The sequence below is a fragment of the Lynx rufus genome, unplaced genomic scaffold (assembly GCF_022079265.1).
Source record: "Lynx rufus isolate CCGP_SWC_20201006 ecotype Redwood Valley unplaced genomic scaffold, mLynRuf1.p SCAF_6, whole genome shotgun sequence".
Lineage (NCBI taxonomy): Eukaryota > Metazoa > Chordata > Mammalia > Carnivora > Felidae > Lynx > Lynx rufus.
This window is the reverse complement of record NW_025814878.1, coordinates 111,255,676-111,272,131: the sequence shown is the minus strand read 5'-3', so window position 1 is coordinate 111,272,131 and position 16,456 is coordinate 111,255,676. Positions and strand designations below refer to the sequence as shown.

Below are 16,456 nucleotides of genomic sequence, written 5' to 3'. Positions count from 1 at the left end.
CATTTTTTTACCTGTTAATCTGGCAAAAATTCAAAAGTCTAATGACATAATCCACTGGAGAGGCCGAGGGGAACAGAGAACATTGGGCAAGCCCACGGAAAGTAGTAAGACAAGATCTGGCAAAGTTACAAATGCACGTACCCTTCAGCCAGCAGTCCCACTGCCGGAAATGTGTTCAGTGAATCCAACGCACCTATCCAAAATGTACATGTTGTTTATTTCAGCATGGCTTATGATAAGGAACAATTAGAAACGATCCAGGCATCCATTAAAAGGGGGCTGATGAAATAAATTATGGTAGATCCATTTAACAGAACACTGTCTCATCTCTCTGTGATGGATGGCAAGTTCTCCAAGAGGCAGTACAGCACAGTCTTTAGGAACCTAGACTCAGGACAGTCCACCCGGCTTAGAATTCCAGCTGTCATGGGGTGCCTGGGTGGCTCAGTCGGTTAAACGTCTGACTTTGGCTCGGGTCACGATCTCCTGGTTCGTGGGTTTGAGCCCCACATCTGGCTCTGTGCTCACAGCTCAGAGCCTGGAGCCTGCTTCGGATCCTGTGTCTCCCTCTCTCTCTGTCTCTCCCCGACTTGCACTCTGTCTCTCTCTCTCTGTGTCTCTCAAAAATAAACATTAAAATTTTTTTAAAAAAAGAAAAGAAGAGCAAAAGTTTTCATTGAAGCCTTTTTATATGTTTTGATTTTTAACCATGGGAATAAATACCTATCAAAAGAGTAAAAATAAATAAGAAAGATGTTTAAAATTTTGTTTAATGTTTATCTATTTTGGAACTGTATAGGCATGGCCTGAGACAAACTGAAAAAATGAGGACGTTTCCCTTTGGAAGGGAATGCTACATATGATCAAAATCTACAAAATTTTGAACCCATATGACAGAAACCAGTGGAACCCCTCCTTCACAAAAGGAACATGCACAGGTGTTTCATGCTCAAAAATATAACAATATTTATTTCATTTCTTAAATTATTAATTTTTAAATAACACTCTTCCTACAAAGAACTCAAAATGTATATATAGAACTTATCATTTATAACCAGAAACTTTCTTAATGCTTCCAAAAGGGGGAGAAGAGAAGGAAGGTGAGGTAGACGGAGAGGTCTAAGAACAGGGCACGGCAGGTCTGGACACAGGCAACAAGGGTGGGGCCAGCAGGTTGCTGGAGGGCCCAGCACCCAGGGAAGGGCCAGGAGAAAGCACCCATTTCCGTGACCTCTGCTTTGAGAACAAGGTTCAATTTCACTCATGAAAGACGATGCTTCAGGTTGCTTTACAAAGAGCACCGGGGGACCGTCCACAGCACTGGTGGTAGAATTCTAAGTGGCAAGGCCCCCTGGGGCTTTGCCGGGGGGGGGGGGGGGGGGGGGGGGGAGGCAGTCACAGACGTCTCACGGCAGGTGGCTCTGAACAGACAAACGGCCAGTGAGTCTGCAGTCCTCCAAGAAACCGGGCGTGAACCAACAGTGATGAGTAAAAAGAGAGGGAGACAGAGAAGGGTCTGCTTCCATCTGCCCCAGTGGGATTCTTGTTTTCTCAGAGGTTAGAAGGTGGCATTTACATTTCTTTCACATCCAACGGATATTCCAGAGAAAGCGCTGCAGTGCGTGAACTCCTCCAAAGAAAACCAAGACACAATGAGCCAGTGCCTCCCTGACTTCCTGCTGAAGAAGATCCTGTTGAACAGAAGAGCGAGAGAGAAGCTTTTTTAAAAAGTCGATAGAATAGGGGCGACTGGGTGGCTCAATGGGTTAAGCGTAAGTCTGACTTGGGCCCAGGTCATGATCTCACAGTTCGTGGGTTCGGTCGGGCTCTGTGCTAATAGCTTGGAGCCTGGAGCCTACCTCGGATTCTGTGTCTCCCTCTCTCTCTCTCTCTCTGCCCCTCCCCAGCTCATGCTCGCACTCTGTCTCTGTCAAAAATAAATAAACTTAAAAAAAATTTTTTTTAAATCGATAGAATAATCCAAAGGTAGAAACTCAATATTAATTCAACGAATGCCACAAACAAGCTTCCTGGGCTGCTTTATGAATTGTATGAGCAGGAGGATATCTGGGTCTGTTCCTCCACCCGCCTTGGGAAGCTTCGTCTGGATTTATCTTTTCCATCCGAACCATCCGCACATGGGGGCACTCTTTCTGGGGCTGGTAACCTCTGCCTCTGGCTTTGCAGGGCACTTTCTTAGTCCTTTCAAAGAAGCCAGGTGTTTGCTTTGGGGTTGGAAGAACTGATAGGACTTAGATGAGCGTAGGGGGGAGTGAGTATGAGCGAAGTGGGAGGTGACAGCACAGCAGGTTTGTGGAGGAGTAAGTAAAGGCCGCTGTTTATTCTGGAACATCAGAGAAGAACACATGGCTCTCCCTGGCCCTGCCCCTCCTCCTGCAGTCTATTCACCACACAGCAGCCTTGGTGAACAGTGAAATGTGCCTCCTGTGCTCAGTGCTCTCCCATGGCCCTGCTTCAGTCCTCAGGGGGACCTGGGATCCTGCCTACTCTGCCCCAACCAGCCGCTCTGACCATAGTTTTTACTACTTTCTCCCTTACTCAGCTTCCTTCGCTGCCTCCTTGCTCTTCTTCAAACATGCCAGACATGCTCCTGCCTCCACGTCTCTGCTTCCCACCCCCCTTCCGCCTCCACTGCTCTCCCCCTCCAGAGATGCACGGCTCCCTCCTACACCTCTGTCAAGGTTTCACTCAGAAGTCATCCTCTCAGTAGTAAGGCCTTCCCCCTCTACTTAAAATTGTAAACCCCCCAACACTCCTCCTTCCTTTCCTTGCTTTATTTTTCTGCACAATATTTGTCATTGACTGATAAACTGCATACTTTATTTGTCTGCTTATAGTCTGTCTCCCCTTTTAGGATATAAACTCGAAGAGGGGCCCCTGGGTGGCTCAGTTGGTTAAGCGTCTGACTTCAACTCAGATCATGACTTCACGGTTTGTTCAAGCCCCACATCGGGCTCTGTGCTGTCAGCACAGAACCTGCTTCAGATCCTCTGTCCCCCTCTCTCTCCACCCCTCCCCTGCTCTCTCTCTCTCAAAAATAAATAACATTAAAAAATTTTTTTTAATGTTTAAAAAAAACAAGCATATAAGCTCCATGAGATCAAGGAGTTTTCTCTCTTTTAATCACTGCTATATCTCCAGCACTTAAACGGATCCTGACACATAATAGACAGTATTCTATAAATATTAGTTATATAAATGAATGAATGAATGAATGATAAACCAACAGTGGCAAGCTAAAGAATTTAGACTTTGTCCTGTCAGCAACTAGGAATCATTAAAGGGTTTTCTTTTCTCTTTTATAGTTGGTATCAGTTAGGAAAATGGAATGGATTTCCTTCCAGCAAGGTAGATGAGAAAAGGTACAGAGCACCAAGTCTCATATATATAAATACCAGCTTTGGGGGCGCCTGGGTGGCGCAGTCGGTTAAGCGTCCGACTTCAGCCAGGTCACGATCTCGCAGTCCGTGAGTTCGAGCCCCGCGTCAGGCTCTGGGCTGATGGCTCAGAGCCTGGAGCCTGTTTCCGATTCTGTGTCTCCCTCTCTCTCTGCCCCTCCCCCGTTCATGCTCTGTCTCTCTCTGTCCCAAAAATAAATAAACGTTGAAAAAAAAAATTTTTAATTCCAGCTTTGGCACTTAATTGCCAAATGACCTTAGGTTACCTAATCTCTCTGAACCTCATACTAACCCACTAATCCATAGAGTTATTGAGAGAATTGACTAAAACACATAAGAGTCTCTCAAAGAGTACCTGGAAGAAATTGTTTAATAATAAATGTTAGTTTCCCTTCCCTCTTTTAAACAAACTAAGAAATTCCGTATGCATTACTGTACCAGTCAGGGTCCCAGAGGAGACAGATGGCACACTCAAATTAGGATAACTCAGGGACAGTTAAATAAAGAGACTGTCTACAAAGGTGGGGAGCACACAGGTGGCACAATACCACGTGGGCTGGTAACGTCTGAGTTGTTGCCTGTACTGTTGGGGATACAGGGTGGCACAGTTACTAGAACCCAGAAGGAGAGAGTCCTATGGAGATAAAATTCCAAAGACACATTTAAGATCCTAAAAGCAATGGGAAGACTATTTTAAAACATAGTTTATATCTAGGAAAAGTACATGCTCCAGATTTAAAAAAAAAAAAAAAAAAAAAAGACCAGGTCCTTGAACCAAAATCCCTCCAAAACCCTAAATAGCAAAATAGAAGACGTTATTTTGAGAATCAAGGCCTGCTTGAAAACAAAGAACACTTGCTTACGTGAAAAGAACAAGAGACCAAGCTTTGTAGCAGCTCAAGAGAGATCTACTCGGAGACAAAAGCAGAACTTGGTGAACTCCTTGCTAGGGAGCTCCAAGCGCAAGAATGAAAGTTTCCTTAGGCCAAAAGCAGGAAGACATCCGGAGGATCATTGTGACCGCTTGATTAAACAGAATACAAAAGGTGAATCTGCGATGACTATATACAAAAGAAATACATCATCCCAGATTTGAAATTCTGCTACAGTTGCTTGATTTAAGTCTTGAAGCAGCAGAGTAAAAAGCCTTGAGCATTTTAGAGCCACACTTAGGAGGAATTTTCACTATTATTTTTTAGACGCACCGTGAGCTACTTAAAGGTGACCTAAAATGCAATTTTGTGGTCCAGGCCAAGGTACCTTTCAAAGCCTAGGGCAAAGCCGACTTTGTGAAATGCTGCAGGAAACGCTAGGGCAGGCATAAGGATAGACATATAGATCAATGGAATAGAATGGAGAGCCCAGAAATAAACGCTCACATTTACAGTCAATTAATTTTCGACAAGGATGCCAAGGCAATTTAATAGGGAAAGAATGGTCTTTTCAACAAAGGGTTCTGGGACAACTGGATGGATACCCACATGCAAAAGAATGAAGATAAACTTTTAACTCACAGCATACACAAAAATGGATCAAAGACCTAAATTTAACAGCTAAAACTATAAATCTCTTAGAAGAACACATAGGTGTAAATCCTCATGACTTTGGATTAGGCAATAGTTTCTTAGCTATGACCCCTAAAGCAGTAGAAACAAAAGAAAAAATAGGTAAATCGAACCTCATCAAAATTTAAAAGTTCAGTGCTTCAAAGAACACCATCCAAAAAGTGAAAATGGGAGAAAATATTTGCAAATAATATATCCAATAAGGAACTTACATCTAGAATGTATAAAGAACTCCAACAGCTCAATCATAAAAAGACAAATAAGCCAATTTTAAAATGGGCAAAGGATCTGAACAGACATTTCTCCAAAGAGACATCCAAATGAGCAGTAAGCACATAACAAGATACACAACACTAGCCATCAGGAAAGTGCAGATCAAAACCACAATATGAGGGGCGTCTGGGTGGCTCAGTCAGTTAGGCATCCAACTTCGGCTCAGGTCCTGATCTCTCGGTTCCATGAGTTCCAACCCCACATTGGGCTCTATGCTGACAGCTCAGAGCCTGGAGTCTGCTTTGGATTCTGTGTCTCCCTCTCTCTCTGCCCCTCCCCTGCTCATGCTCTCTCTCTCTCTCTCTCTCAAAAATAAATAAACATTAAAAAAAATTTTAATGATAACTTTATGGAAAAATAAAATTTATATACTGTATAATTTTCCTGTTGAGTAATGTACAGCTAATGGTTTTTAGAATATTCACAGAGCTGTACAACCATCATCAGAATCAACTTTAAGTTCAATTATTTATTTTTAAGAGAGAGAGAGTATAAGTGGGGCAGGGGCAGAGAGAGAGGGGGACAGAGGATCTGAAGTGGGCTCTGCTCAGAGAGCCCGAGGAGAGGTTGAACTCACAAACTGTGAGGTGCCCCTCATATTTTAAAAAAAGCTAGGGAGTTCAGTGTCAACTTATTAAGCTGTAGGGGTCAATTTAAGACACAAGTAAATTATAACTTCAAAGGTAAGGGAAAGAAAGAAAGAAAGGGAGAAAAATGGAATAGGAGGCTACGGAGAGCAGTGACCTCTTGATTGGGTTGAGGCAAATACAGAAAATAGTTGGTTGTGATTTGTCCTCTGTCCTCTTCAGAGAAAAAATTAGAAGGAACCATGAGTATTCAGAATTAGCAGATAAAGAGGCAGGGAAGATACACTAAGGGCTTTCCTAGAATGCATAAAGTCCTTGGGGCGCCTGGGTGGCGCAGTCGGTTAAGTGTCCGACTTCAGCCAGGTCACGATCTCGCGGTCCGTGAGTTCGAGCCCCGCGTCAGGCTCTGGGCTGATGGCTCAGAGCCTGGAGCCTGTTTCCGATTCTGTGTCTCCCTCTCTCTCTGCCCCTCCCCCGTTCATGCTCTGTCTCTCTCTGTCCCAAAAATAAATAAACGTTGAAAAAAAAAAATTAAAAAAAAAAAAAAAAGAATGCATAAAGTCCAGTCATCAGTGAAAACTTTCCTACAGAGGAAACTGTAGCATAGAAAGGAAATGGTAAATATCTCGAGCATGCTGGTAAACGATCCATAGCACAGAGGTGGTCAACTCCAACTGTTTTGTGGTCCAGGGCACAACTATTAAAAGGGCAAAGGCAGAAAACAATTTTTTGTTCGAGTTAACATTTATTGATCATTTTCCTTGGGTCAGGTTCTCTTCTAAGTGATTTACAAAGATTATCTCATTTAATTTTCACAACAGCCTACTCTCTGCTCGGCAGCCAGTACCCATTCTAAATGTGAATCAGCTCACAAAGCTCTCCTGCTCTCCCTCTCCAGAAGCTTCCTTATGCGTAGGGTAAAACCCAAACACCTTATCATTGCCTCTACAACTGAAGCCAACTCCTGGACCTCAACTCACTCCATTCCAGCTACTCTGGTCCCCCTCGCTCTTCCTTAGGCCTGTTCCTATCGCACGCGCTCCCTGTTCCCCTGCCTGGAACACTTGTCCCCCAGGTATTCCCATGGCTCACTCCCTCACTTCCAGTCTCAGCTCAAATCTTGCCTCCCCAGGGAGGCCTTCCCTGATCACCCATCCAAAGTCACTCTCCATCACTCGGTATCCCCAATCCTGCTTTGAGCCTGTATCCCTGCCTGACTAGTCATCCGCTTTACTGTTCAGCACGAGTTCAATGAGAGCAGGCTCCCCTTCCGTCCGGCTCTCTGCTCTAGCTACCAATGCCTGGGACTGAGTCTTGCATATAGTACGCACTAAATAAAATTTGCTTGGATGAAATCGGTCCGTCAGGTATTTTATTTGACTCTCTGTGTTTCTTTCCTCTTTGTTTCCTTCTTACTTTCAGTAGTGTTGTTGTTGGGACCGTTCATTCATGTTTTGTCTCAGGGAACGTTTTACCTGGGGGAAAGGCTGAGTATTAGCCACATTTGAACCAGAGCATAAAAGAGGACATGGCATCCCTGAAACCAGCATGATGGCAGCAGCAGTGATGAATCCTCACAGGACAGGTACTTTTGAGGGGAAGAAGTCAGGCTCTGAGGGGCAGCCCCCTCCCCTGTGGAGCCTCACATATCATTCTCTCTCCACTGCCAACTATAGGTTATTCTAGTGGACTTGAGCTCCTCTAAGATCTCAAACAGTAACCATTATTCTTTCCCGTTTTCCCTTATTATCTCATGTAATAATCAGGAGAAACAAAGAAATCAGCAGGAGTGGGGCTTCGATCATCACCTCTGGGTCGGTTCAAGGAGGAAAACCACAATTAAGGGTTTTCTCCTCCCTGAATGGGCATTAGATTCACCTGTGGAGCTTTTAAAGTACCTGATGCCCAGGCCACACCTCTTGACAATAAAATTAGAATCTCTCAAGGTGGGGCCCAGGCATCTGTAGTTCTTAAAACTTCAACGGTGATTCTAATATGCACCCTGGTTGGAGGGTGTGGAGCAAAGTCTCTGGCACTTGAATGTGCATGCAAACCTCCTGGGGTGTGTGTAAAAAAGTAGATCCTGACTCTGGCATTGTGGCTGGGGCGTGAGCTTTTGCATATTTGACCAGGTGCTACATGATGCTGATGTTGCTGTCCACGGACCACAGTTTGAGTAACAAGTGTGAGATCAAATATTGGCTTTGACTCAGGTTCACAATTTTCAGATCTAATGTTTCAGCATTTGGACATTATTAATCCTCATGTTCTGCTAATTCCTGGGCCTCCCAGCCACTCGGCAGTCATTGTTCTGTTTGCTCTTCCTTCCTACCTGACTGGCTGTTTCTGGGGAAACTGAAGACGTACCTCTTGAACCATCCCACGATCGATGCTGTCCCCAATGTTTCTTAACTGCATGGCCAACTTGTGGATTATTTCCTCCTGGTGATGGTTCTGGCCAATGCTACTCTCCTTGGGCTGAGAAGGCAGATTGTGATCTACATTGAACAGAAAAGAGTTCAAAAGAGAGTATTAACTATAAATCACTCACCACTAGTCACTAAAAACTGTCTTAGACAATGAAAGGGATGAAATCTCATCATCGATGACTATAGAAAAGCAAAGCCTTGCATTGGAATAGATTAGTTCTGTTCAATAGGAACATAATTCAAACTACACATTAATTTTAAATTTTCTAGTAGTAACATCAGGCAAAAATATTTTAGTAATATATTTTACTTAAGACAATACATCCAAAATATTATCATGAAACATATAATCAATACAATTTTTTTTTTAGAGAGAGAGAGAGGGAGAGTGATAGCAGGGGAGGGGCAGAGGGAGAGGGAGAGAGAGAATCTTAAGCAGGCTCCATGCCCAGCATGGGCTTGATCTCACGACCCTAACATCATGACCTGAGCTGAAATCAAGAGTCAGACGCTTAACCAACTGAGTCACGCAGTCATCCCCAAATTACCAACAATATGTTTTGCATTTTTTATAGTTAAGTCTTTCAAATCCAGTGTTTATTTCATACTTACAGCACATCTCAATCCAGGTGCTATCTTTTCATTGGAAAACCCTGATTTGTATTTGTGTTTCATGAAACTTACAGTTTAAAAGGTAGAATCATATATCCAAGTTAATATATATATATATATATATATATATATATATATTGTTCCAAATGTACTTAATAGTTTTCCAACAATTTAATCAAGTATCAGTTTTTAAACTTTAATTGAAAATAAATAAAATTTAAAATTCAGTTCCTCAACTGGCCACATTTCAAGCACTCAAGAAACAAACACAGTTAGTAGCTATCATCCTGGACAGTACAGATCTGTATCTTTATAGTTTTGTAAGATAGAGCTTTCCATTTTAATGCTTATATCCATGATCCTTGAATGAGTTCCTCCAAACTTTATTTGCTTCCAACAACCAATAAGTGTGTTTTTTTAACACACACACACACACACACACACACACACACACACACAGAATGGGGGAGGGGCAGAGAAAGAAGGAGACACAGAATCTGAAGCAGGCTCCAGACTCTGAGCTGTCAGCACAGAGCCCAGTGAGGGGCTTGAACTCACAGATGGCAAGATCATGACCTGAGCCAAAGTCTGATGCCTAACTGACTGAGCCACCCAGGCTCCCCTAACCAGTAAGTGTTTTTAAGCAACACTATGAGTAAACTACTGTGCTGAGTGCTTTGGGGAACTTATAAAGACAAGGTTTCTGTCTTACGTTGCTGATAACCCACTGGTTAGGGATTAAACAATTAGCAAGTGCTTCAGGAATACAGAGGGGAGGAAGATAAATTTGTGCTAAAATAGATATAAGCTGTATCATAGATACAGCAAATTACGCATTGAACCTGTTTTGTTTCAGGACTTTCAAAATTTGAAGGACTTTGATTTTTCGGGCTTACTACTGAGAGATTAAGTCCCGTCCTCAAAGAGTCTAGCAGGAGAGAGACACAAACCACAGTTCAACATGTTATAGTAAGTAAAAGTAAGGTCTGCACAGAGGAGCCGGGGCAGATGTCCCAAAGAAAATGATAACTGAGTTCAGCATTGAAGAAGGAAGGATGAATAAGAATTAGCCAGGAGAAGAAGAGAGAGATGGGGAGACGGGGGCGGGGCCAGCTGGGAAGGAGTGGAACGAGACCTTGCCAACAGCAACAAGTGTCACATGAGCAAAGGCATAGGGGTAACAGACAGTGAGGCTTTGTACATAACCTCTAAGTAGTGCTACTGTTAAAAGGCAGCGAATGATGGGAGAAAAAGGTGGGTAACAGAGTAGGCAAGAGCAAAATCATGAAGGCACAGTGAAAGGCTGGGACTTCATCCAGTAGGGCAGGGGACCCACTGAAAGGTTTCAAGCAGGAAATGACTTGATCAGATTCGCTCCTAGCTCTTACCCTCTGGGATCAGAGTGAAGATGGGCAAGACTTAAGGCAGGGAATGCATTAAAAGGCTACTGCAGGGGCGCCTGGCTGGCTCAGTCGGTTAAGTATCTGACTTCGGCTCAGGTCATGATCTCACGGTTCGTGGGTTCAAGCCCCGCACTGGGCTCTGGGCTGACAGCTTGGAGCCTGGAGCCTCCTTCAGATTCTGTGTCTCCCCCTTTCCCCACCCCCACCCCTCCCCCGCCTCTCTAAAAAATAAACATTAAAAAAAAATTTTTTTTAAGGCTACGGCAAAGTGCTGCAGAGAGATGATAAGGAGTTGCCTAAAAATAACTAGCATACTTACCACATGCCAGACCATATACGCATTATCTTACTGACTACTCCCTCACAATGACCCCCGTGAGGTCATTACCCCATGCTACAGATGAGAGAGTTGTGGTTTAGAGCAGTGCTTTTCAGACTTGGTTCCACCTTGGAATCCCTTGGGGAGGCTTTTAAAACTCCCACTGTTCAGGCCTCACTCCATTCCAACGAAATCAGTTGAGCCAAGAATTGGTATTTTGTTTAAAGCTCCTCAAGTGGTTCCCATGTGCAACCAGGCTTGGGGATGGGGGGGGGGGGGGTGGGGGGGCGGGGCGGAGGGGTGGGGTTAGAGGGAATGAGTAACTTGCCAGTGGCTGAAAGCGTGAGAGCCAGGATTTAAACCCAGGACTGCCTGGCTCCAGAGCCCATGCTCTTAAACCTCAGCATACAGAGCCTGAACTAGTACTAACCTGAAATAGTACTAACAGAGGTGGAGTGGGGAGAACAGATTCTATAAATGTTTAGGAAGCAGAATAGGCTGGAATTTGGCAAAAGATTTGCTGAGAAAGGTGAGGGAAAAGGAAATTCTTACTTTGCCAGCTCAGGAGACTGGAAAGGTGATGGCACTATCAGCCTGTACAGAGAATGAGGGTCGAGGGAGGACAGGTATAGAAGGCAGAGGAGGCAGGCAGAAAGAGGAAGAAGAAAATTCGAGTTCATTTATAAATTTAAGGTACCTGTAGGACATCTTAGCAGACATCTGGAATATATCTGAAGCAAATAATAATAATAATAATAATAATAATAATAATAAAAAGAATATACCTGAAGCTCAAGGGATGTCAGAAGTTAAAGATTTAAGAGTTATTTATTTATTCAATAAAAATGCAGGCGTGGATAAGATCTTTCAGAGTTTATGTAGCTGATGGATAAGACTGATGACTAACAAGATAGGCAAAGGAACAAAAGCCCACAAAAATGACTGAGAAGGAATAGTCAGAGAGGTACATGGGGAATCAGGAGAAACACTATAACAGTATTTTCTAACCATCTTTCAACGCTTGTTGAAAATTTCCTTCTAAACTGTACTAATGGGCATTATTACTTGGTTAAGTATGGTATGCAGAATATGACTGTGTATGTGTCAGTGTGTGTGTTGTTGTTGTTGTTGTTGTTGTTAATGGTGACGATTCAGAATGATTCAGGTGATTCAGAATCCTGAAACACACCTTAAAGTCCTTTCATTAAAGATGCCAATCATTGTCTGACTTGCCCACACCCCCTTCCAAAAGAATCTGCCATATTGCCTAAGCAGTCTAGCTCCTTCTCCCATGTCCCCACCCCAACCCCAGACCACAGCTGTTTAGATCAGAGATGGACACCTGAGCCAAGAACATATCATCCACTGGCTGGCCAAAAGAAAGCAGGGTCCCTTCCTCTCTGTTCAACGTTTAGGAGACTAAGTTCAGGAGACTAAAGGAAAAGTTGGCAGTGGGACCAGGAATGCCACGGGATTATGTTGGGCCCAGGATAAGTCAAAGCCTTTGCAAGTGAAAATTATGAAGGGGAAGGAAACATTTGAAGGAGAGATGGAAGAAGCTGGCTGATAGAGAAGACCTAAGCAGAGCAAACACTTATAAAGAAAGCAAGAAAAAGAAAAGACTGGCCCCAGAACTGCCTTAGAACTTGAACCCTCCAAGTTCAGTTCTCTTTCACAAGCATCCTCACCAGCAACCACAGCTTTCTGGAGGTGACCGGAGTAGGTTTCTCTTCCCTGTAACCAAACAAATAATCATAAATATCTATGTCAATTATCATTGTCCAGAGCTGTTGAATATAGATAAAACTGTGTAAGAAATAGCGTTGGCTATACATTGGCTTCAGGATAGACTCTGAAAGTAAAATTTAAAAACTAGGTTCCTGACGCTAGAGGCTTTTGTTTTTGCTTCTGGTCATTTACCCACTCCTCACAAAAGTCGAATGCAAAATGGATTCAGGGCTCTCTTGTACTCAACCTATTTAGTCAGAATTATTTGTTGACTAAAGAGAGTCAGTACACCTCTCCTACAGACATTTACACAGCAAAACAGTTATGCCACCACAGTATAAGAAATACTATAAGATTACAGGAAAGAAATTACTAAATCAAAGCTCTACAATAGTCATATGTTCTCTTAAATACAGAGAACAAACTGAGGGTTGCTGGAAGGGGTGGGGGTGGGGGGATGGGCTAAATGGGTAAAGGGCATTAAGGAAGACACTTGGGATGAGCACTGGGTGTTACACATAGGGGATGAATCACTGGAATCTACTCTTGAAATCATTATTGCACTATATGCTAACTAACTTGGATGTAAATTAAAAATAAATTGGGGCGCCTGGGTGGCTCAGTCAGTTAATCGTCCGACTTCAGTTCAGGTCATGATCTCACAGTTCATGGGTTTGAGCCCCACATACGCCTCTGTGCTGACAGCTCAGAGCCTGGAGCCTGCTTCTGATTCTGTGCCTCTCTCTCTGCCCCTCCCCTGCTCATGCTCTCTCTCTCAAATATAAATAATAAACATTAAAAAAAATGTTAAATAAATAATAAATTAATTAATAAATAGTTAATTTGAAAAATAAATAAATAAAAATAAAATAGGCATATGTTGGAGAAGTGAGAAGTCTTGTGACAAGATAATCAAAATGAATTAAACAAAAAAGTAAACCTTTATTATTTTCCAAGTATTGAATTTTTACTTTTTTCCTTTTTTAAAAAAAATGTTTATTTATTTTTAAGAGAGAGAGCAAGTATGCATGAGCAGGGGAAGGGCAGAGAGAGGGGGACAGAGGATCCAAAGCGGGCTCTGTGCTGACAGCAGAGAGCCCGATGCAGGGCTCAAACTCATGAACCATGAGATCACGACCCGAGCCAAAGTCAGACACTTAACCAACTGAGCCCCCCAGGCACCCCCCAAGTATTAAATTTTTAATACAGAGGGAGATATATATCCCCACACAGAATTCTGAAAATAAAATCATAGTCTAAATGGCCTACTGGGAGATTTGGGACAATCATGTGGTTAATCCTTTTGCAAGAATAATTCCTTCATAAAGCAAATAATAAGCCTCAATGTAGTGGAATTTTAAAAAACATTGCTATGTGTTGTGAGTCCTATATAAGCAACTTTGACCAACTGTCCCTTCAGTTGCATTTTGGAAAACTTTTAAGCAAACATGCTTCTAAGATTTTATAAGTGTTTCTCTGCTGCTAACTATAATGTGAATACTTTATTTTCTCATATGGTGATCACTTTCAGAATCTTGATTTTGTTCACTAAAAATAGAGGCATAGGGACTTCTGGCTCAAGAGTGAGCACAAGCATTGGTCTCCCATTTCCCCTAATCCCTCCCAAGGCACAACCAAAATGAATGTATAAAAAAAGAATAAAACCACAACAGTGAAAAGAACGGGAGACTGGGTCAACAGCAGATGAGAGATGTGTACGTGTTTCTGGAAGGCAGAAAGCAAATGAGACAAGAGGACAAATGAGCCAGACAGAGAAAGCGCCAAGACCCCACCACACGAGCTCCTGAGGTTTGGAAGCCCATTTACTCACTAAAACCCCAAAGCTGGGAGAGGGAGATGAGAGATTGGAACTCTGATGAGGATCAGCTGTACCAATGGGTCCCTCAACACCCCCAGGCCGCTATACCCACCACAAACTTCAAGCAAAAAAGAACCCCAGACACTCTTCTCTAACAGAAGAGAACGAATCTTGTGAAGGAAGCTAAAGCCTTTTTATGAACGTTGGTGCCTCAAATTAAAGGTCTCCTTGGCGGAAGGGAAAAAAAAGGTCTCCTTGTTCTAGCATTTAGGGGACGTGGGGCCAGAAAATGAGCTCCCTAATTCATGTCCCTAATGCCCACTGCCAAGTCAGAGCCCTCCTATGCCCCCATATGAGTCCCTACTCATTGGGGAGCCAGTTAAGCATAGTGGTAAAATCCTGAAGCCAGATCACTTGGGTTTGATTGTTAAATCCACTATAGATAACACTATGTAACCTGGGACAAGTTATTTAATCTCTCTATGCCTCAGTTTCTCCAACTGTAAGATAGGAATAGTAATGTATTATTTCATCAACCCTAAGCTTTTTACTGCCTCCAGAATCAGAATGCGTTTTACATCCTAGGCATGTCATATTTCAACAACATTTACCTTCTTAGTAGTAAACAAAATGATGGTATATTTTACAGTTGATGGAATATCAAACTTAATGAAGTATCGTAGTAACTACCTCATAGAGAGGTTGTCGAAATGATAAAATGAGTTAATACATTTATCCCCCACAGGGCAGTGCCTAGAACTTGGATAAACACTACATAATTGTTAGCTACTGCTGCTAAGAAAACAGTCCTACTGACACAACAGCAGAAAAAACCCACACCAGCTACACAGTCCATATTTCTTTAAAATAACAAAGGATCACCAGCAATTGATAAGGACCACAGGATGCAAGAGAAATACCAGAAAACAAATAAAATTAACCCCAAGAGAAACATAGAACTCAGGGAATAGAAAAGTAAGTTTGCAAATTCTAGAGTATATATTTTGAGAGATTTAAGAAAGTATTACATTCGAGAAACAAAAGAGAATGCTATGGAAAAAAGAATAATCCCCAAACAAGATCTTACCAATTTTAAAAATACGATTTTCAAAATCAAAAATAAAATGGATGGTCCAAAAAAATAAAGTCAAGGAAATCGCTCAGGAAAAAAAAAAAAAAAAAAGAAGATTAAAAAATATGAGAGAAAAGATAGGTGATAAAGAGGGCCGATATGGAAAGACAAGCCTTTGATTTATGGGAGTACCAGAAAGAGATCAATAGAGGGGGTAAATTTCAAACCAAACAGTGTAAGACAGCTTCCCAAAGCTGAAGGTCACCAAACTTCAGACTAGAAAGTCCCATGTGCGTGGACGCAAGCACACACACACACACACGCACAAGCCCCACCAAGTTCTCAGGACCACAAATGGGGAAGTAAAAACCTCACTTCTAGAACATATTAAAATTTCAAAACACCAAGCATAGGAGATGCTAAAAATCTCCAAAGAGAAACATGGATTAATTTGGCAACTGACTTCCCAACAACAACAAATACTAGAATATAAAGGCACAATTTTTGCCCCAGAATTTTATAAAAAATTATTTTCTTTTGGGGCACCTGGGTGGCTCAGTTGGTTAAGCATTCAACTTCGGCTCAGGTCATGATCTCATGGTTCGTGAGTTCGAGCCCCGTGTCGGGCTCTGTGCTGACAGCTCAGATTGTGCTTCAGATTCTGTGTCTCCCTCTCTCTCTGCCCTTCCCCCACTCATAATCTGTCTCTCTCTCTCTCTCAAAAGTAAATAAACATTAAAAAAATTTTTTAATTTTTTTATAACGTTTTTATTTATTTTTGAGACAGAGAGAGACAGAGCATGAATGGGGGAGGGTCAGAGAGAGAGGGAGACACAGAACCTGAAACAGGCTCCAGGCTCTGAGCTGTCAGCACAGAGCCTGACGCGGGGCTGGAACTCACGGACCGCGAGATCATAACCTGAGCCGAAGTTAGCTGCTTAACCGACTGACCCACCCAGGCGCCCCCAAATTTTTTTTAAATAAAATAAAATAAAATAAAATAAAATAAAATAAAATAAAATAAATATTTTCTTTCCTTAAATAGATTTCATGCCCGACATGGAGACCAACATGGGGCTTGAGCTCACAACCCTGAGATCAAGACCTGAGCTGAGATCAAGAGTCAGACGCTTAACTGACATGAGCCACCCAGTAACCCTAAAAAATTATTCTCAACCTAGAATTCTGTGTCTAGCTGAACTCTCACTTATATGTGAGAGGTGAATAAAG

The 16,456-nt window shown here is 42.5% G+C and overlaps 1 protein-coding gene across 1 annotated transcript in view; it reads right to left on the bottom strand.

The window, feature by feature from the left end:
* Positions 1-1,583: 1,583 nt before the first annotated feature.
* Positions 1,584-16,456, bottom strand: part of PXT1 (peroxisomal testis enriched protein 1) — a 28,993-nt gene continuing 14,120 nt past the window's right edge. Inside the window, 2 exon segments of the mRNA XM_047103043.1 lie at positions 1,584-1,691; positions 8,212-8,342. Coding sequence (XP_046958999.1) covers positions 1,584-1,691; positions 8,212-8,342 — 239 coding nt within the window.